This window comes from Ambystoma mexicanum, chromosome 2q, assembly GCF_040938575.1.
Source record: "Ambystoma mexicanum isolate Mex_15411 chromosome 2q, UKY_AmexF1_1, whole genome shotgun sequence".
In the NCBI taxonomy this organism is placed as follows: domain Eukaryota; kingdom Metazoa; phylum Chordata; class Amphibia; order Caudata; family Ambystomatidae; genus Ambystoma; species Ambystoma mexicanum.
In genome coordinates, this window is record NC_090924.1 from 324,459,839 (window position 1) to 324,474,849 (window position 15,011).

Genomic DNA, 15,011 nt, shown 5'->3' on the forward strand with positions numbered 1-15,011 from the left:
TGGGTGCCTGTTCCCTGGACAGATGGACCTGTTCCGGATGTCTGGCGGCAGGCATCGTGACCTCTTTGGTGTTTCTCATTTCTTTTGGGATGTTGTCCAGGTTTTTGTGGCTAAGTGGTAGAAGGTGGTTCCTCCGAGTTTTTTCTTGATGTATGGTTTTAGTTCCAGGCTGATTTCGTTGGTTGACCTCAGGGGTCTCGTTGGCTTGTAGATTGTTATTTTCTTTTGTAGGAATTCTGCTCCTTGTCCGCTGATTGCCCTGTGCATTATGCACATTGTTTTGAAGGTGATGAGTTGTTGCCAGTGTAGTGTTTTTAGGGCAAGGGTGATGTGGTCTCTTTCTGGATAGTTTGAGGAGTAGTCTGGCTGCTGTGTTTTGGATCCGTTCTAGCTTCTTCAGTAGGTATTCCGAGGTAGAGGCTGTTTGCATAGTCGATTCTTGACATGAGGGCGACGATAGTGAGTGTTTTGTGTGTGAAGGAGAGGAAAGGTAGTATTTTTCTTGCCGTGTGGAGGAGGAAGAAGCATTTCTTGACTGTTGCGTTTATTTGCGGTTCTAAGGTTAGGGTGTTGTCCATCAAGACTCCCAGATTTTTTACTACCTTAGACGGTGATGGTGCGGTTCCCAGTTCCGTTGTCCACGGGATGGCGGTTTCCTCCTCTTGGTCTTTGGATATGATCATGATTTGTTTTTCCTGGGTTGATTTTCAGGTTGTTAGCATTCATCCAGTTGAAGACTTCTTTTAGACAGTCGGTTAGGTTTGAATGATCGGCTTGGGCGTCTGATTTTGTAGATGATTTGAGTATCTTCTGCGTAGTTGTAGCATGCGATGTGTTTCATGAAGATTCTGATAACTGGGGTTTGGTAGATGTTGAAGTACAGTGGTGATAGTGAGGATTCTTGTGGCACTCCACAGTCGCTAACTCATGGGGTGGATTTGTAGGGTTTAATCCAGACGGTTTCTGTTCTGTCTGCTAAGAATGATTTAGTCCAGCGTAGTGCTGTGTCTGTTATGCCTATGTCTTCTAGTCTTTTGGTTAGGGTGTCATGGCTAACTGTCGAAGGCTGCGGAGAGGTCGAGAAGAATAAGGGCTGATGTTGTGTTGGAATCTGCGTTTGTTTTTAGGTCGTCCCAGATGGATAGTAGTGCTGTTTCTGTACCTCTTGTGGATGAGAAGCCGACTTGAGCTTGGTCTAGCAGGTGGTGTTATTCAACGTATTCTTGGGTTAGTTTGTATACGTAGGTTTCGAGGAGTTTTGCCGGGTAGGGGATGTTAGAGATTGGTCTGTAGTTGGAGAGGTAATCTACATCTTGTGTTTTTCAGAAGTGGTTTGATGTAAGCTGATTTGAAGATCCTTGGTACGGTTCCTGTTGCTAGTGATAAATTCTACTGGCGTTCCTTGTGCGGGGAATGATTTGTAGCTGTCCGTGGGACAGGGATCCATCAGTGAACCCGCTTTCTTGCTGTGTTTTACCAGCATTGCGAATGCCTCTGCTGATATTTCAGGGAAGTTATTGAGTTTGTGCTGCGGTTCTGAGAAAGGTTTGTTTGGTTGTATGTTGCTGTTGGTTGGCCTCTGTTGGATGGTTTGTCGGATGTCATAGATTTCTTTTTTTTTAAGTGGTCTGCAAGGTCATTGCAGAGTTTCTCTGAGGGGGTTGGGGTGTTGTCACAGCCTGGTGGGTTTCTCATTTCTTTAATGATGTGAAACATTTTTGTGTTGTTGGTGGCCTTTGTGATTCTGTCATCATAATGCCTTCTCTTTGCCTTTTGAATTTCCTTCTTGTACGCTCAGATTTGCTTCTGGAACAGTGTTTTTTTATTTTGGTTGTAATCTTTCCTCCATTCCAGTTCCATCTTTTTGGTTTCCTTTTTTCATGGTGCTTAATAGTGGGGTAAACCATTTTGCCTTGCTCTCTTTTTTGATGGTGTAAATGGTTTTTCTGGGGCTATCTTGTCAATTGTATCTGCAATCCATTTGTGTAATATCTCTGCTTTCCCGTCTAGGTCAGCTAGCTCTAGGTCTGTTGTTGAGGGCTTGATTAACTCCAGTTGTTCAAATAGGTTGCTTTCTTTGACGTCTTTCCAGTTTCTTTTTGTGGTGGTTGAGAGTTTACGGGGTTGGATGCAAACTTGCGTAGGCAGAGTGATTATGAATGGGATGATGCGATGGTCGCTCCACAGTATTTGTATTGACGGTGCCGTGGTGATGAGTTTTTGCTCTGCGAAAATTGCGTCCAGAGTGTGTCCTGCCGAGTGTTGCCCCTTTTACTAGCCGTCGTAGTTTCATGAGGGCGAGTTGTTCAATGAGTTTTGGGAGTTGGTGCGATTGTCTACGAACCAGATGTTGACGTCCTCTAGGATGATTCTGTGTTCGTGGTTGATGGCTATGTTGGTGATGGCTTCTATGAAGTTGCCGACGAAGGATGCATCATAAGTTGGAGGTCTGTACACCAGGATGAATGTGATGTTGGTTTTTGGGCTCGCTGTTAGGTATATGACCATGGATTCGCAGTTGAAGATGTTGAGTGGTTCGTCCGTTATTTTTAGGTGTTCTTTGAATGCTATTGCGATGGCTCTTTTGTTTTTCCTGTTTATTTGAAGGCATTTGAAGTTTGCTGGGAGGCAGCTTTGGAGTGTGATTTTGTAGTTGTCGTCCAGCCAAGTTTCTGTGATGAATATGATGTCAATACCATTGTCATTGAGTAGGTCGAAGATCTCTGTAGAGTGTTTTGACATGGATCTTGCGTGAGTTTGGAGGTCTAGTTTAGTTTGGCTTTTCTTGTTAGGGCCGTCTTCTGATCTTGTTGAGGATGGAGGTTTCGGGCTGTCGGCGTCCTCGAATAGTTCTTCTAGGTTTTGTCTTGGGTTTTTGTTTTCATCGTGTTCGTCTCCCAGGGTTTGCGGTTGTCGATTGGAGGTTCTTCTAGCTTTGGTGATGTAAGGTGTTATCACTTCGGTCATGTGTTTGTTGTTTCTGGTGGTGTTCAAACTTCTTTGTGATTTTATTAAGTTGTTTAATGTTGCTGCTTCTGGCGTTGCGTTGGTTCGGTCTGGTGCGCAGTTCTCAGCAAGGTATGGAGTTAGGTAGAGGGATTCATCTCTTCTCTCAGAGTTGGTTCGATTTTTGATCCTGTCTTTGGGGGTGTGTTCTGTTTTTGCGGTTCTTATTTGCAGTTCCGGAGTGTTTGTTCTTTTTTCTCTTCTTTCCCTCGGGGTGGGTCGTTTGCGTGGCATTGTACGATTCCGAGTTGTTTAGTCTTTGTTTTGTTTTTTTGATGTCCGGTTAGTTATGTTTTGGTCTGGTCGTCTTGTGGTGTAGTACTTGGTGTGGATGCTGTCCTCTACCGGTTTTAGTCATGGTCTGTAGGTAGGATTTCCAGCTGATGTTGCCTATTCGTTCAGTCGCTGTCTTGGTGGGGGTAAGGGAGGTGGTTAAGGGTTGTATAGTTGGGTGTTAACGGTGGTTCTCTTTGTCCATCTCCCTGAATGTGGTTCACTGTGGCGAGTTAGCCATGCATGTTTAGGAAGGACATGCACTGGTTGTGGAGTGACTGAGGGGCACAGCTAGTATTTACTCCCTTGATGTAGTCTGGGCATCGAAGCCCTGCTAGATTTGAGAGACAGGTCTATTAATGTAATCTGAGTATGACAGTGCAATTTGGAGACAGGACCCCAGCTGAACGAGAGAGCTCTATAGCTGTTAGGAGAAAGACCGTTCAGAAATGAAACTGAAACCCATTTTTTCTTTACCGAGCATTCCCAGCCTGAAGACGGGGAATATTCATGAGCATGTGAATCCATGCCAGACCATGCTGGAGAATATAAAATAACATTGTGGGCGCAGGAGGCAGCACCTCTTTTTGCAGGGCCTGCTGGGGGCAGGGCACTTTAGCTCCTCTGCCTCTAGATCTTTGGTGACCTATGTTGACATCCCCTTTGAGGTTTGTGTCAGTGTGGAGCTTGAGGATCCTGCAACATTGGTAGAGGGTACAAACCCCTAATCGCACCTCTTTAGGAAGGATTACTCGGTTAAAACCATCCAGGAGGAAATGTTTTTTACTTCCAATTTCATATGTTGAATATCCACCCATATCCTTATTTGAAACTCTGATCTGTGCAACCCGTTTCAAAACCACAAAGCCTGGTCCATGGATTTTTTCAGAGAACACCAAGGAAACCACCCGGACTGTCAATGTGCCAAGTCACCAGACATCCTAAACAGTTGGTCGGAAAGTGCTTGGCCTTACACTACAAAGTGGTCTATCCATCTCTATCGTGCATACAGGAGGAACTTGAATACTTAATTCCCTCAGAATAAAAATGTTCTACTCGGGCCCATCGCGGTTGTAGAGCAAATGTCTATGGACTATACTTTCCATGTGTTTGCACAAAGTGTCCAGGAGGCAGAAACACCCTGTAGATGGTGCTTGTAAACTGCAGCATCAATTGCATGCTCAATGCAATTCTTCTGAGGAAGAACGATCAGAGGTGGATGCCGTCTAGAAATTACTGTAGCAGAAAAAAAACAAAAAAAAAACGACCTTTCAAGCAAGGTAATAAAGCATTAAAAATGCAGATATCATTCCAGGTAATCTGAAAGCAGCAATAAATAACTGTAAATCACCCTGTTAGTGCTGGCATGCATTGGGAAAGGCAGGAAAGTGAACAGACTAGAACAAAAATGGAAAAGCACAACCTAATTTTCAAAAGCCGGTGAATTAGGAGGGTTGTGGGGGGCTAGAAGAAGTCGGGGCATTTGCAGGTTTGAGAGGATAAAAGCTCCATCCATTTCAATCTCTTGGTTCAGTGGAGGAGAATGCATTTTAGTGTTCTGGGCAAAGTGAGGGTTGGGGTAAACAAAATGTGACACTTCCAGGTAGCCACAAGTGCGTAGGGAACAAATGTTAGAAACATTATTAATCACAGATACACAAATAAAGGTGACACTGTTCAATGGATTTCTTTTGTGAAGTAATGGTTATTGATGATAAATCAGATTTATTTCTTTTATAGAGCATCTGGAGGAAAGTTACACATTTTGTGCAATAATGAAGTATGATGAATTTGCTGGATTGACATATCATTGAGCCATTAAAAGACGATCAATTGACTTTGAGATGGCCGCCAACCCGAGATAAGACGTGTCGACGGCACTCCCGAGCCCACAAGCGGTTATATGCGGCTCCACCACCCTGCAGAAGCAGCGCAGGATAGGGGGAAGAAGGAGAAAGAACAGGAGAAAACGACGGGTGAAATTATATCCATGAGACAGAGAGGCGAGTGCTTCGCCAAGTGGCTACGGAGGGGAAGAGGTGACATAGCGAGGAGTCGGAGACGCCAGACCCAAGAGGGGGATAATCAACGACAGCGAACCCCAGGAGGGGAGCTACGCAGCAGGCAGAGAGCCCTCACCACCCGAAGAAGAGGCGGAGGTATCCCGAAACATCCTTGGACCCGCCAGGCAGGGGGGCAGCTAGAGCAGTAAGCCGCACCTGTCCTGCCCCACTCCTCCCCCCGCCTCTCCCAGGGGCAGAGAGGGAACCCGCAGCCCCAGTAACTGCGCCACGGGTGAAGCAAGCTACGAATCCACACGTGAGCCGAGAGGAATCCGGACACCCATGGAAGGCAGCCCCGAGGACGAGGTGACCTTTACGAGAGGGCAGACCAGTCCTGTGGGGAGGGCTGGAACGGAGAAGGCGGGGGTCACAAACCAGCTGAAGGAGAGCACCAGAGGTCGAGCGCGGCCTCCCAGATAAAATGAAAATGCAGAGACCTGGCATAGCAGGAAGCAACGAAACCACAGGTTAGGCCCCCCTCACAGGAGTGGCACACTGCTAAGAGCGCTGGTAAGGGGGGGGGGCACAGAGGCGCACGTCCCCAAGCACAAGTGGACAAGGCGGCAGAGGTCCCGCGCAGCGGCCAGGCAGGGGGAGGGGGAGGGGAAGGACTCCTAGGCCCCACCGGGAACAGAAATCCTGGCCACAATTAAAAGAGGCCCGATCGGGGGAGTGCTCCCGTAATAAGAGGGGGCCGCACCGGGGAGTAAGGACGCGACATTCAGACAGATGGCCCTGCTGGGACACGCAGGGAAAGGAGGAAGCGCTCACACACAGCCCCGCCGCCCGGGGCTGGGGACCTCCCCAAGCAGGAGACAACTGGCAAGAGAAGTGGAAATACAAGACTCTGGCAGGACTTTTGCCTAGACCCTGACATAGGAAGCAAAAACCTGCGGAAAGTAAGGGGAAGAGGAGAAACAGAAGCATACAGCAAGGAGAACCCACCACTCACACGTCAAGGCATAGGAGGGCTGACCCAACTCTGAGGGATCCCTCCAAAGGAGGGGGGAGGCAGCAAGACACCACACCGCAAAAGGGGTTCCACCGGAGTAAGAGGGCAGGAACTGGGGGATCAGGGTCGTGGCATGGTACCAACTCATAGCCGATGTGGCCGGCCAGGGAAGTCAATGAAGCACCCAGGAGGGGGCAACAGGACGCAGCACCCCAGAGGATGTGGACCCGACGACCCCAATGTCACACCAGGACTTTCATGGGGAAATGATCCCTCTACAGACCAATATAGCAAAGACATTCCACGACCAATTCCAGTTAATGAGATCGGACCTCAATTTGGCCCTGGTGGAAATGAAACAGGAAATAGGGCAACTAGGTGAGAGGACGGATCTCTTGGAGAAGGGTCTGCAGGAGGTCGACAAACAAACAATGGCAAACATTGAGGCTATAGAAACACTAGAGATGGCAACGCGGAACCTAGAGCTCTAGATGGTAGACCTGGAGAACAGATCCCGCAGGGTCAACATTAGGCTGAAACCATTATTAGAAACAGGGGCGGATGGAGAGCTGAAAGGGGTTATACAGGACATCTTTGCAGAATTCCGGGGAGAAACAACCCCAAGCACAGTGGAACTGGACAGGGTCCACAGATTGAGACACCTAAATAAGGACCCAAACGCTAGGCCAAGGACGTACTGGCAGCATTTACAAGGTAGGGTCAAAAGGAAGCAGTCTTGAAAGCAACAAGACAGCGAGAACTGGTCAAATATTAGGACCAACAAATTGAGCTGTACCAGGATCTAGATAACAGCACCCTAGTCAAGAATCGCCAAATGGGCCTGATGGTGTGGAATTGAAGGGTGATGAAAGAGGGGTAAACTTTCAGCGTACATGGCAGCGCAATCGAGAATTGATTATATATGGGCGTCAGCGGCTATGCTGGGGTGGGACAGAGAAATGAAGGCGGGCCCCAATGGAATAGCAGATCATAAAATGGTTTCCATCTGGATGGGACTAGGGAGTTAAAAGAGGGGAGTGTGGGGAATGGCAATACCTGGGGACTCTAGGGGATCCAGTAATTAGGCAGGAAATGGAAGGTAATATAAAATAATTGTTCGAGACCAATAAAAGGGGATACACAAGGGAAGATACCAGATGGGATGAGTTTAAAGCTACACTGAGGGGGGAGCTCATAGCTGCGAAAACCCAGAGGGAGAGGCAGCTAAAGGTGCTGATGGCACAGCTGGAGGCAGAGGTAGAGGGGGAAAGTAAGGCGGCAGGGGAGACCCCCACCAGGTCCTTCCAGAGGGAGTATAGGGCGGGCAATAGGCCAAATAGGGATCCTTTGAACTAATAGAGCAGAAGGGGGTGCTACTCTTTGTCCGACAAAAATATTACGCCAAAGCGAATAAGGCAGACGCCCTCTTGGTGAGTCTCCCGAGGGGTGCGTGGGCTAAAAACGCGATCACAGCATTAAAAACTGAAACCGGGGAGCGCATTACATATACCAAGAACATCCAAGAAAGCTTAGGAAAATGTTATGAGACTGTTTACACATCGCAAAACCTCCAGCCTCATAGACAAGCAGACTTTCTTGAGGTTGTTCAGATGCATAAAATTGGTAGGGACGCCCAAGACACTCTAGGCTGGGAAAACAGGACGAGGTGAGGAGAGTTATTGGGGACTTACCACCGAACAAGGCACCAAGCCCAGATGGCTACACAGCGGCCTTTTATAAACCTTTCACACCCATACTGGTACCAAAATTGAGATACCTCAAAACTACAGGCAGCATAACTCCATCCATGGAAGTGGCTAAAATGACCTGAATTCTCAAACCCAATAAGGACCCCATGGAACGCACATCCTACAGGTCCATCGCGCTAATTAATGTGGAATGGGAAAATGTATACTAAAATATTGGAGAACGGATTGGAGGGGCTCCTCCCGGGGATTCGTAAGAGGCAGGCGGACGGCAGATATTAGGAGGGTGGCAACATCTACTGGAAAAAGCGCAGAAAATGGACACTCCCGCAGTATTTTATCACTTGACGCAGAAAAAGCGGTTGACCGTGTGGAGTGGCCGCTTCCGTTTCGGTTTATGGAAAAAATGGGCCTGGGCTAGAGTTTCTCAAAATGGTGCAGGCTAACTACCAGGCACCACAGACGCGTGTGGCGTTAAATAGAGCCATGTCACGCCCAATCCGATTGGGCAGAGGAACGAAACAAGGATTCCCTCTTTCCCCGTTGCTGTACGCAATCTAACCGAAACCCCTCCTACAAGCATACACGAAGCAGATCAGATGCAGGGCATTCCTTTCGGGGGACAACAACATGATATGATTGGTTATTTATAAAGCGCTTAATACCCAGATGTTTCTAAGCGCGGACCCGAGGATCGAACCTGTGTTCTGTGTCATCTTGCTTCCAAGGCGAGCACGGTGCCCGTGAGCAACATAAGGTGGCGGTCTTCGGCGGAGACATGCTGCTGACACTGACCACTCCCCCAGAATCCATCAGGGCAAGCAGGGACCTACTAGAGAAATTTGGGGAGATATCAGGACTGCGAATTAACATTGGCAAGTCTGAGCTGATGAGTCTTACTCTGGGGAAGGGGGACAGCAACACTAAGAGCAGCAACACCCTTTGTGTGGACCCCGGGGGCCATCTCCAACTTTCAGCAGTACTACGAGGCCACACAATTAAGGGCGATTGGGGAATGGCTTCAGGAGGGAGAGGGGGAAACAATGGGTCAGGATGGATAAGGCAGTGACAACACGAACTGAAGGAAGTACTGTGGCTACCGAAGCAGCACAGACCGAAACATGTGTACGAGAGTACCATTATGAAACTGGTAGCGGATAATTGGGATAGGCTAGTGGAAACCCAGGGAATCAACCTTCCCGTCCCCCTTCACGCCTATCTTCAATAATGGAGATTTCTCGCCTAGAACAGAAAGGGGTGCTTTCAGGCAGTGACAAGAGGGAGGATGCAGGAAACTGAGGGGGGCGGGGGGAGATCCTTTCATTTACGGAGTGTAAAAGTGAATTTGCAGTGGGGGGGGAAGACACTTAGATATGCTCAACTAAGACACTGGGTGCTGAACCCAGCAATTAAGGAGGCGGTCACCAGAAAGGCAACGCCGTTCAAAAGGTTCCTGCTGTCGAATGACGGGGCTAAGGGGCTGATCTCCAACCTGTATAGGATACAGGATGACACTCCTAGACAACACTGGCCATACATGCATAGATGGGAAAAGATACTGGGGAGGGACATGGAAAGGGAGGAATGGGGGAAACTGTGGGGTAAGAGTCCCAAGCTAGCAAGAGCTTCCCAGCTGCAACAGGCATGGTACAAAATACTTTATGGAAGGCATTACACACCTGACTGCCTTCACAGAATATACCCAAGAGCGTCGGGGGGGGGGGGGGGGGGTGGGGGTGGTGGTGGTGGTGGTGGTGGTGGTGGTGGTGGTGTAGGAGGGGGTGCACAGAGGAACATCTGGTGGAGATGCCTGAAAAACAAACCCTTCTGGAAGGAAGTACAGCTGGCTACAGCTGGCACAAGATCAGGCCTATGGGACAGGGGGAAGAAGACCACCGGAACAGATACTGTTGGGCCTTAAGGAGGGGGAGGCGGAAGGGGGAAAACTAAAACCTGAGAAAAAGCGAGAGTGGTACCAACATTGGCAGCAATGACTATAATTGCACAGAGATGGAAGAGTTCGAATATACCCACGATGCAGGACTGGGTGCGCAAAGTACGGGAAATAGTAGCTCTGGAATGGGCTACGTATGCCATGACTAGTAATCTACATAACTTCGCAAAAGACTGGGGAGAAACTCTGGCTTTTCTCAAAGATGATTTTCAAGCCTTCTGGTGCCCCCAGTGCCTCAGACTCCTGGACTTGCAGTGAATAACATTGTACTGCATATATCGAAGTGGATTAGGGAAAGACTTGAGATTGCCACCCAGTGGGGGAGAGAGAGAGGGGTGGGGGGGGGGACAGTTTGGGGGATTGTTTAATATATTGTAAATTCAATAAAGTTATTTTTTAAAAAGACATCAATTAAAGCTCAAACGTATGGGAGGGGACAGTGATTTGCTTACTTTTCCACAAAGGGTACTCACAGCACCAAAAAACGTGACACTACACAATTGAAGTAGCAAACAAGTAAACATTTGAACCATAATCGTCAAAGTAATTGGACTGCTAAGGCATGGTTCCTACGAATGCCACAAAGTGGTAGACAAATCCAAAAGAGAGGAGAACAGTCATATGCACCAGAAGGTAAAAACAAATAAACTGCCTACAACTTAAGGAAGGTGGTGAATTTTCCAGATATAAACGACAAATACTGACTTTTAGGCAGGCCAATCAGTAGCCACCTACACAAACCCTACTCCAATGCATAACAGTCATTAACTAAGCACTTGGTTCAGCTCACCTTTAGATTGCTCACGCACAGCTTACAGCAGAAGAGCTCGTGCTGCTTCCTCATGTGCTGCTCCAAATCCATAAAAGTGTGAAAAGGACGGGCCTCGGAGCACAGTGAACATTCATGCTGCAGCAGTTTCCTATTGGTTAAATTAAAAAAAAAAAGAAAATGCTATCATCAAACTGCCCAAAGAACATTAGTTTTAAGAATTATGGAAATAAAACAAGCAAGCACAAACTGGGTTGATTCAGAAAATCTAAGATTAGTTAATTGAGGTGTTAAGCTGGTGCAAAATATTTTACTCACTGAAGCAACTACTGTACTCTAGTCCATAGTCCTCATCCGCCCCTTCCTCTATATATGTGGCAGTTGGAGTTCACAGGGGCAGGACTGGAGCAATTTGGTGCATAACAAAAACTATACTGAAATGTGACAAGTCGCATATACATGTGCACTCACTGGCCACCATCTTCCAGATGCTGCCCCAGTCTTGCCCCACCAGTCATTTCCATCGCCTAGAACAAATCCTACTGAATACTAGTTTAGCAGGGAGGGTGCAAAGTGGGTTGGGTGTCGGGACTATGGTCAAGCAGTAAAGTAGTAACAAGGATGAGCAACTTTCTTACTCCTACATCCCGTCCCCCTTCCGACATACTTGTGGAAGACTAACCAGCATACAGACAATGAAAGGGTGGGGGTCCTGATACTATCTTAAACAAACTTTGGAGGACTGCTTCAAAACGAGCATGAGCTCTGGAAAAGAAGTCCAAGCAGTAGTACCAGCAGATGGTGAGGCCCAAGTGGTGGGTCTAACTAGGACTCTCCGGGGTCACGTCTGAAAAGCTGCCCACGTCGCTTTGGCATGCAGCGCATGAGAGTGGAGACTTTTGGGGGTCTGCAGCCCTTGAAACTTGTTGCTGAATGTCAAGTGGGAAAGTGTGGCTTTAGAAGCCGCAGACCTCTCCCTCCTTGATCTGGCCAGAATGTTTAAGATCTGGACACCTTAGTCCTATTAAGGTAGAATTATTAAGGCTCGATGGACATCAAGATTGTCAAGAGTAATTTCCCCTTCTGAGGAGGGATATCGAAAGAACATCAGTAATTATATTTTCCTATTCCCGACACAATCTTGAATAAAAAGGTCGGCCCCACGCACAGCACCACCTTGTATTTGGGGAATGTTGTGAATGGCTCACAAGCCGAACAAGCCTGCAGTTCACTGACTAAAAGCCGACGTGACATCCACCAGGAAACATTTTTCACGCTATCCAGCAAGCGTCTACCATGGCCATAGGCTCAAAAGTGTGTGAGCCATTGCTGCGAGGACAACATTGAGGTTGAGTGACGGGTGTGGAATTCCCACTTTTTGGAATAGGTGTTAAGAGTCCCTTCAAGCATTGATATTTTATTTGTATCGCGCTCACACATGTGTTTCAGAGCACAACGAGGCAAGGGAGGGGAAGGGAGAACAAAAACAACGCTCTTACTAGGCCCAGTGACATGGAGGGAAGGGGAGTGCAAAGGGGGGGGGGGAATTGGAAAACGCTGTGCATAGGAATGAAAAACAACAAATGGTAGTGCAGCCAGCAAGTGGCAAGTGCTAGGTTTGAGGCTCAGACCAGGGGTGTCCGATAGGTGCAGGGAAAGTGGGGGACTGTATGGTTACAGACACAGATCCAAAGTGCAAGGGTTGCCATGGTGCAGGTGCGTGTGCGTGGCAGGATGGGAAGTACCTGGTCCCGAAATCCGAGGGTAACTAGGTGCACAATGCTTGTTGTTTAATGACAAATTCAAGAGAGAATGGGAAACGCCACCCAAACGCCAGGCCAAAATCAGCCTTTCATCCTTCTGAGGTCGATAAATGAGTACCAATTTCGGTTGGGATGACAACATACGTAAATATGTTCCACCTATAGCGCGTAAGTGCTACATGAATAACTAATCATTATCATTAAAGAATTTCCTAACGTTTAAAGACAGTCAGACCTTGCACCCAAATCTCACCCCCAGAAACTCTTGCCGGGATAGCTTTTCCCTCAGACGGTTATCTTGTGTACTACAGAAGAGTGTCACAAGGTCCAGGATAGTCTGAAAATACCCCTATAGTTTCGCTCTTCTTGGTGCCTTGATTGATTATTTATAGACTGCCTATACACAATTTGTTTCAAAGCGCTTCAAGGCAAAGAGGGAACCAGGGAGAAAAAAAGTGATATTCTTACAAGTCCTTGATACATTCAGAATGTGAAATTAACTATCGTACTCGGCCTGGCAACATTTCCGATAGTGCAAGAGCTTTTGACAATGATAAGGAGGGGAGGCGGTGGGGTGGAGTGGGAGGGTGGGGGGGGGGAGGGAGGAAGAGAATGAGAACAGACAAGCGGCTACCATGCCAAGAACAAAACAAGCAACTATCGGACTAAATTAAATTAAATATTTTATTTATATCACCCTCGTAAACAAGTGTTTCAGAGTGCAACCAGGCAAAAAGGGAGGGGAACAAGGGAGACCAAAAAAGAAAACAGCAATCTTACTAGGCCCAGTGACATTTAAAGCACAAGTGCATGAAAAAGGGGAAAGTGCATGGAAAGGGGGGTGACAAGCCATGGTAGTGCAGCCAGCTAGTGGCAGGTGAGTCAGATATGGTATATCTGATAAGTGCAGAAGAAAAGTGGGAAGGGGACTGTATGGGTACAGATACAGAACCCTAGTGCAGAAGGTGGCAGGGTGAGCAGGTACCTGGGCCTGATTACATTTCAGATAGTGCTGGGGGGGGGAAATGGAAGAAAAAAACAAGTGACAGAGGGGAAGTGGGGGGGACAGGTGGGGGGTGTGGGGAGACCAGCCTGGTTGAGAAAAAGGATAGAAAGAATAGAAAGAGAGGTAAGGATAGGCAATAAAGATGATTGCAACTAAGCTAAATGCATGAATACACAGCCAAATTAGAATCAAAGCTAAATGCATGAATATGCAGTCAAATTAGAAACCAAGCTAAATGCATGAATATGCAGTCAAATTTGAAACTAAGCTAAGTGCATGAATAAACAGCCAAATGTGAAGCTAAGCAGAAGCTAGCAGTGGGTGTGAACACACAGTGTAATTAGAAGTGCAAATATGGGGGACAAGCAGAGAAGGAGGCTGAGGCAAAAGAGGGAAGAAGCGGGTCCAGAGTAGGGAATGTACCCATAGTTATGGAGGAGTGTTATGGAAATCCAGATTTCAAAGTAGAGTGAGGTCGCAGCAGCAAGGAAGTTAGAGTGCAGGGGGGAGTGCAGGGGGGACGATAAAAAAAAAATAAGTAGCGTTCTGGGGCCAGCTAAATCCTGCCGGTCCCCGGTTGCTTCATTTGTTGCGCCAGGTGCCCAATCAGCACAATGGGGCAAAGGAGAGGCCAAGATGGGCAGCCCCTAGATTGGAGTTGAGGCAGCGGCCATGATGATATTGCCGCAACGACGGCAGTCTGGAAGTTTCACCCAGCACAGCAAAGGTAGACAGTCACAGCACACGTGGCATGGAAAGGTATGCACAGCACAATGGGGACCGGAGGGTGAAATGGAAGTCACCCTGGATCCCAGATTTTGAAAGTGCACGCAAACACAATTATTTCGCATCATCCTCAATTTCGAATTGTTGCATTTAAATTTAGTCGGTAATCAGGAAATAAGCATGAGATTTCCACAAACGCACTGCACAGTCGTACCTGCGTGGAAATAGGATGCCTTACTTTGCAATGTGATCATCCACCTTCAGCCAACAGTCTCAAAGGACAAGAATATAAAGGGGCTCAAACAGAGCTCCCATTAGGAATTTCAGAACCAAGTTCAAATCCCATCCCGGAACCTGGAACGGGGACGGTGGAAACGCATTAGTGAGCCCTTTTAGAAACTGAGAAATCAAAAGGAATCTTAAAATAAGAACACTCCTCAGACGACCGCTTAAATATGGACAGCACCACCAAGTAACCCTTAATGGTACCCATTTGCAGGCCCCTGTGGGCTAATGAAATAAAAAAAAGACAGAACCACAAGAATTGAACGCTGAAAAGGATCCACATTCTGAACCCTGCACCAGTTGCAGAACTTACTCCAACGGCAAAGTTACAGGGATTTTGTTGCTTGCCTTCTGGCCGAAAGCAACACCTCCATCACGTCTTCCGGGAGGTCCCAATACTTGTACCTCAACCTTTCAGAAACCAAGCATGAAGGTTGAGAGACTTGACCTCTGGATGGAGAACTAGACCCCCTCCCGTGAGAGCAGATAGTCTCGATAGGGAAGACGT

General features: G+C 47.5%; 1 protein-coding gene across 2 annotated transcripts in view; it reads right to left on the reverse strand.

Moving 5' to 3' along the window:
* Positions 1 to 15,011, reverse strand: part of ZNF598 (zinc finger protein 598, E3 ubiquitin ligase) — a 489,260-nt gene that overhangs the window by 357,435 nt on the left and 116,814 nt on the right. For both annotated transcript variants that reach the window (XM_069647319.1, XM_069647320.1), the window contains exon 3: positions 10,745 to 10,874. In XM_069647319.1, the coding sequence (XP_069503420.1) occupies positions 10,745 to 10,874 (130 nt within the window). The remainder of the gene's footprint in view (positions 1 to 10,744; positions 10,875 to 15,011) is intronic.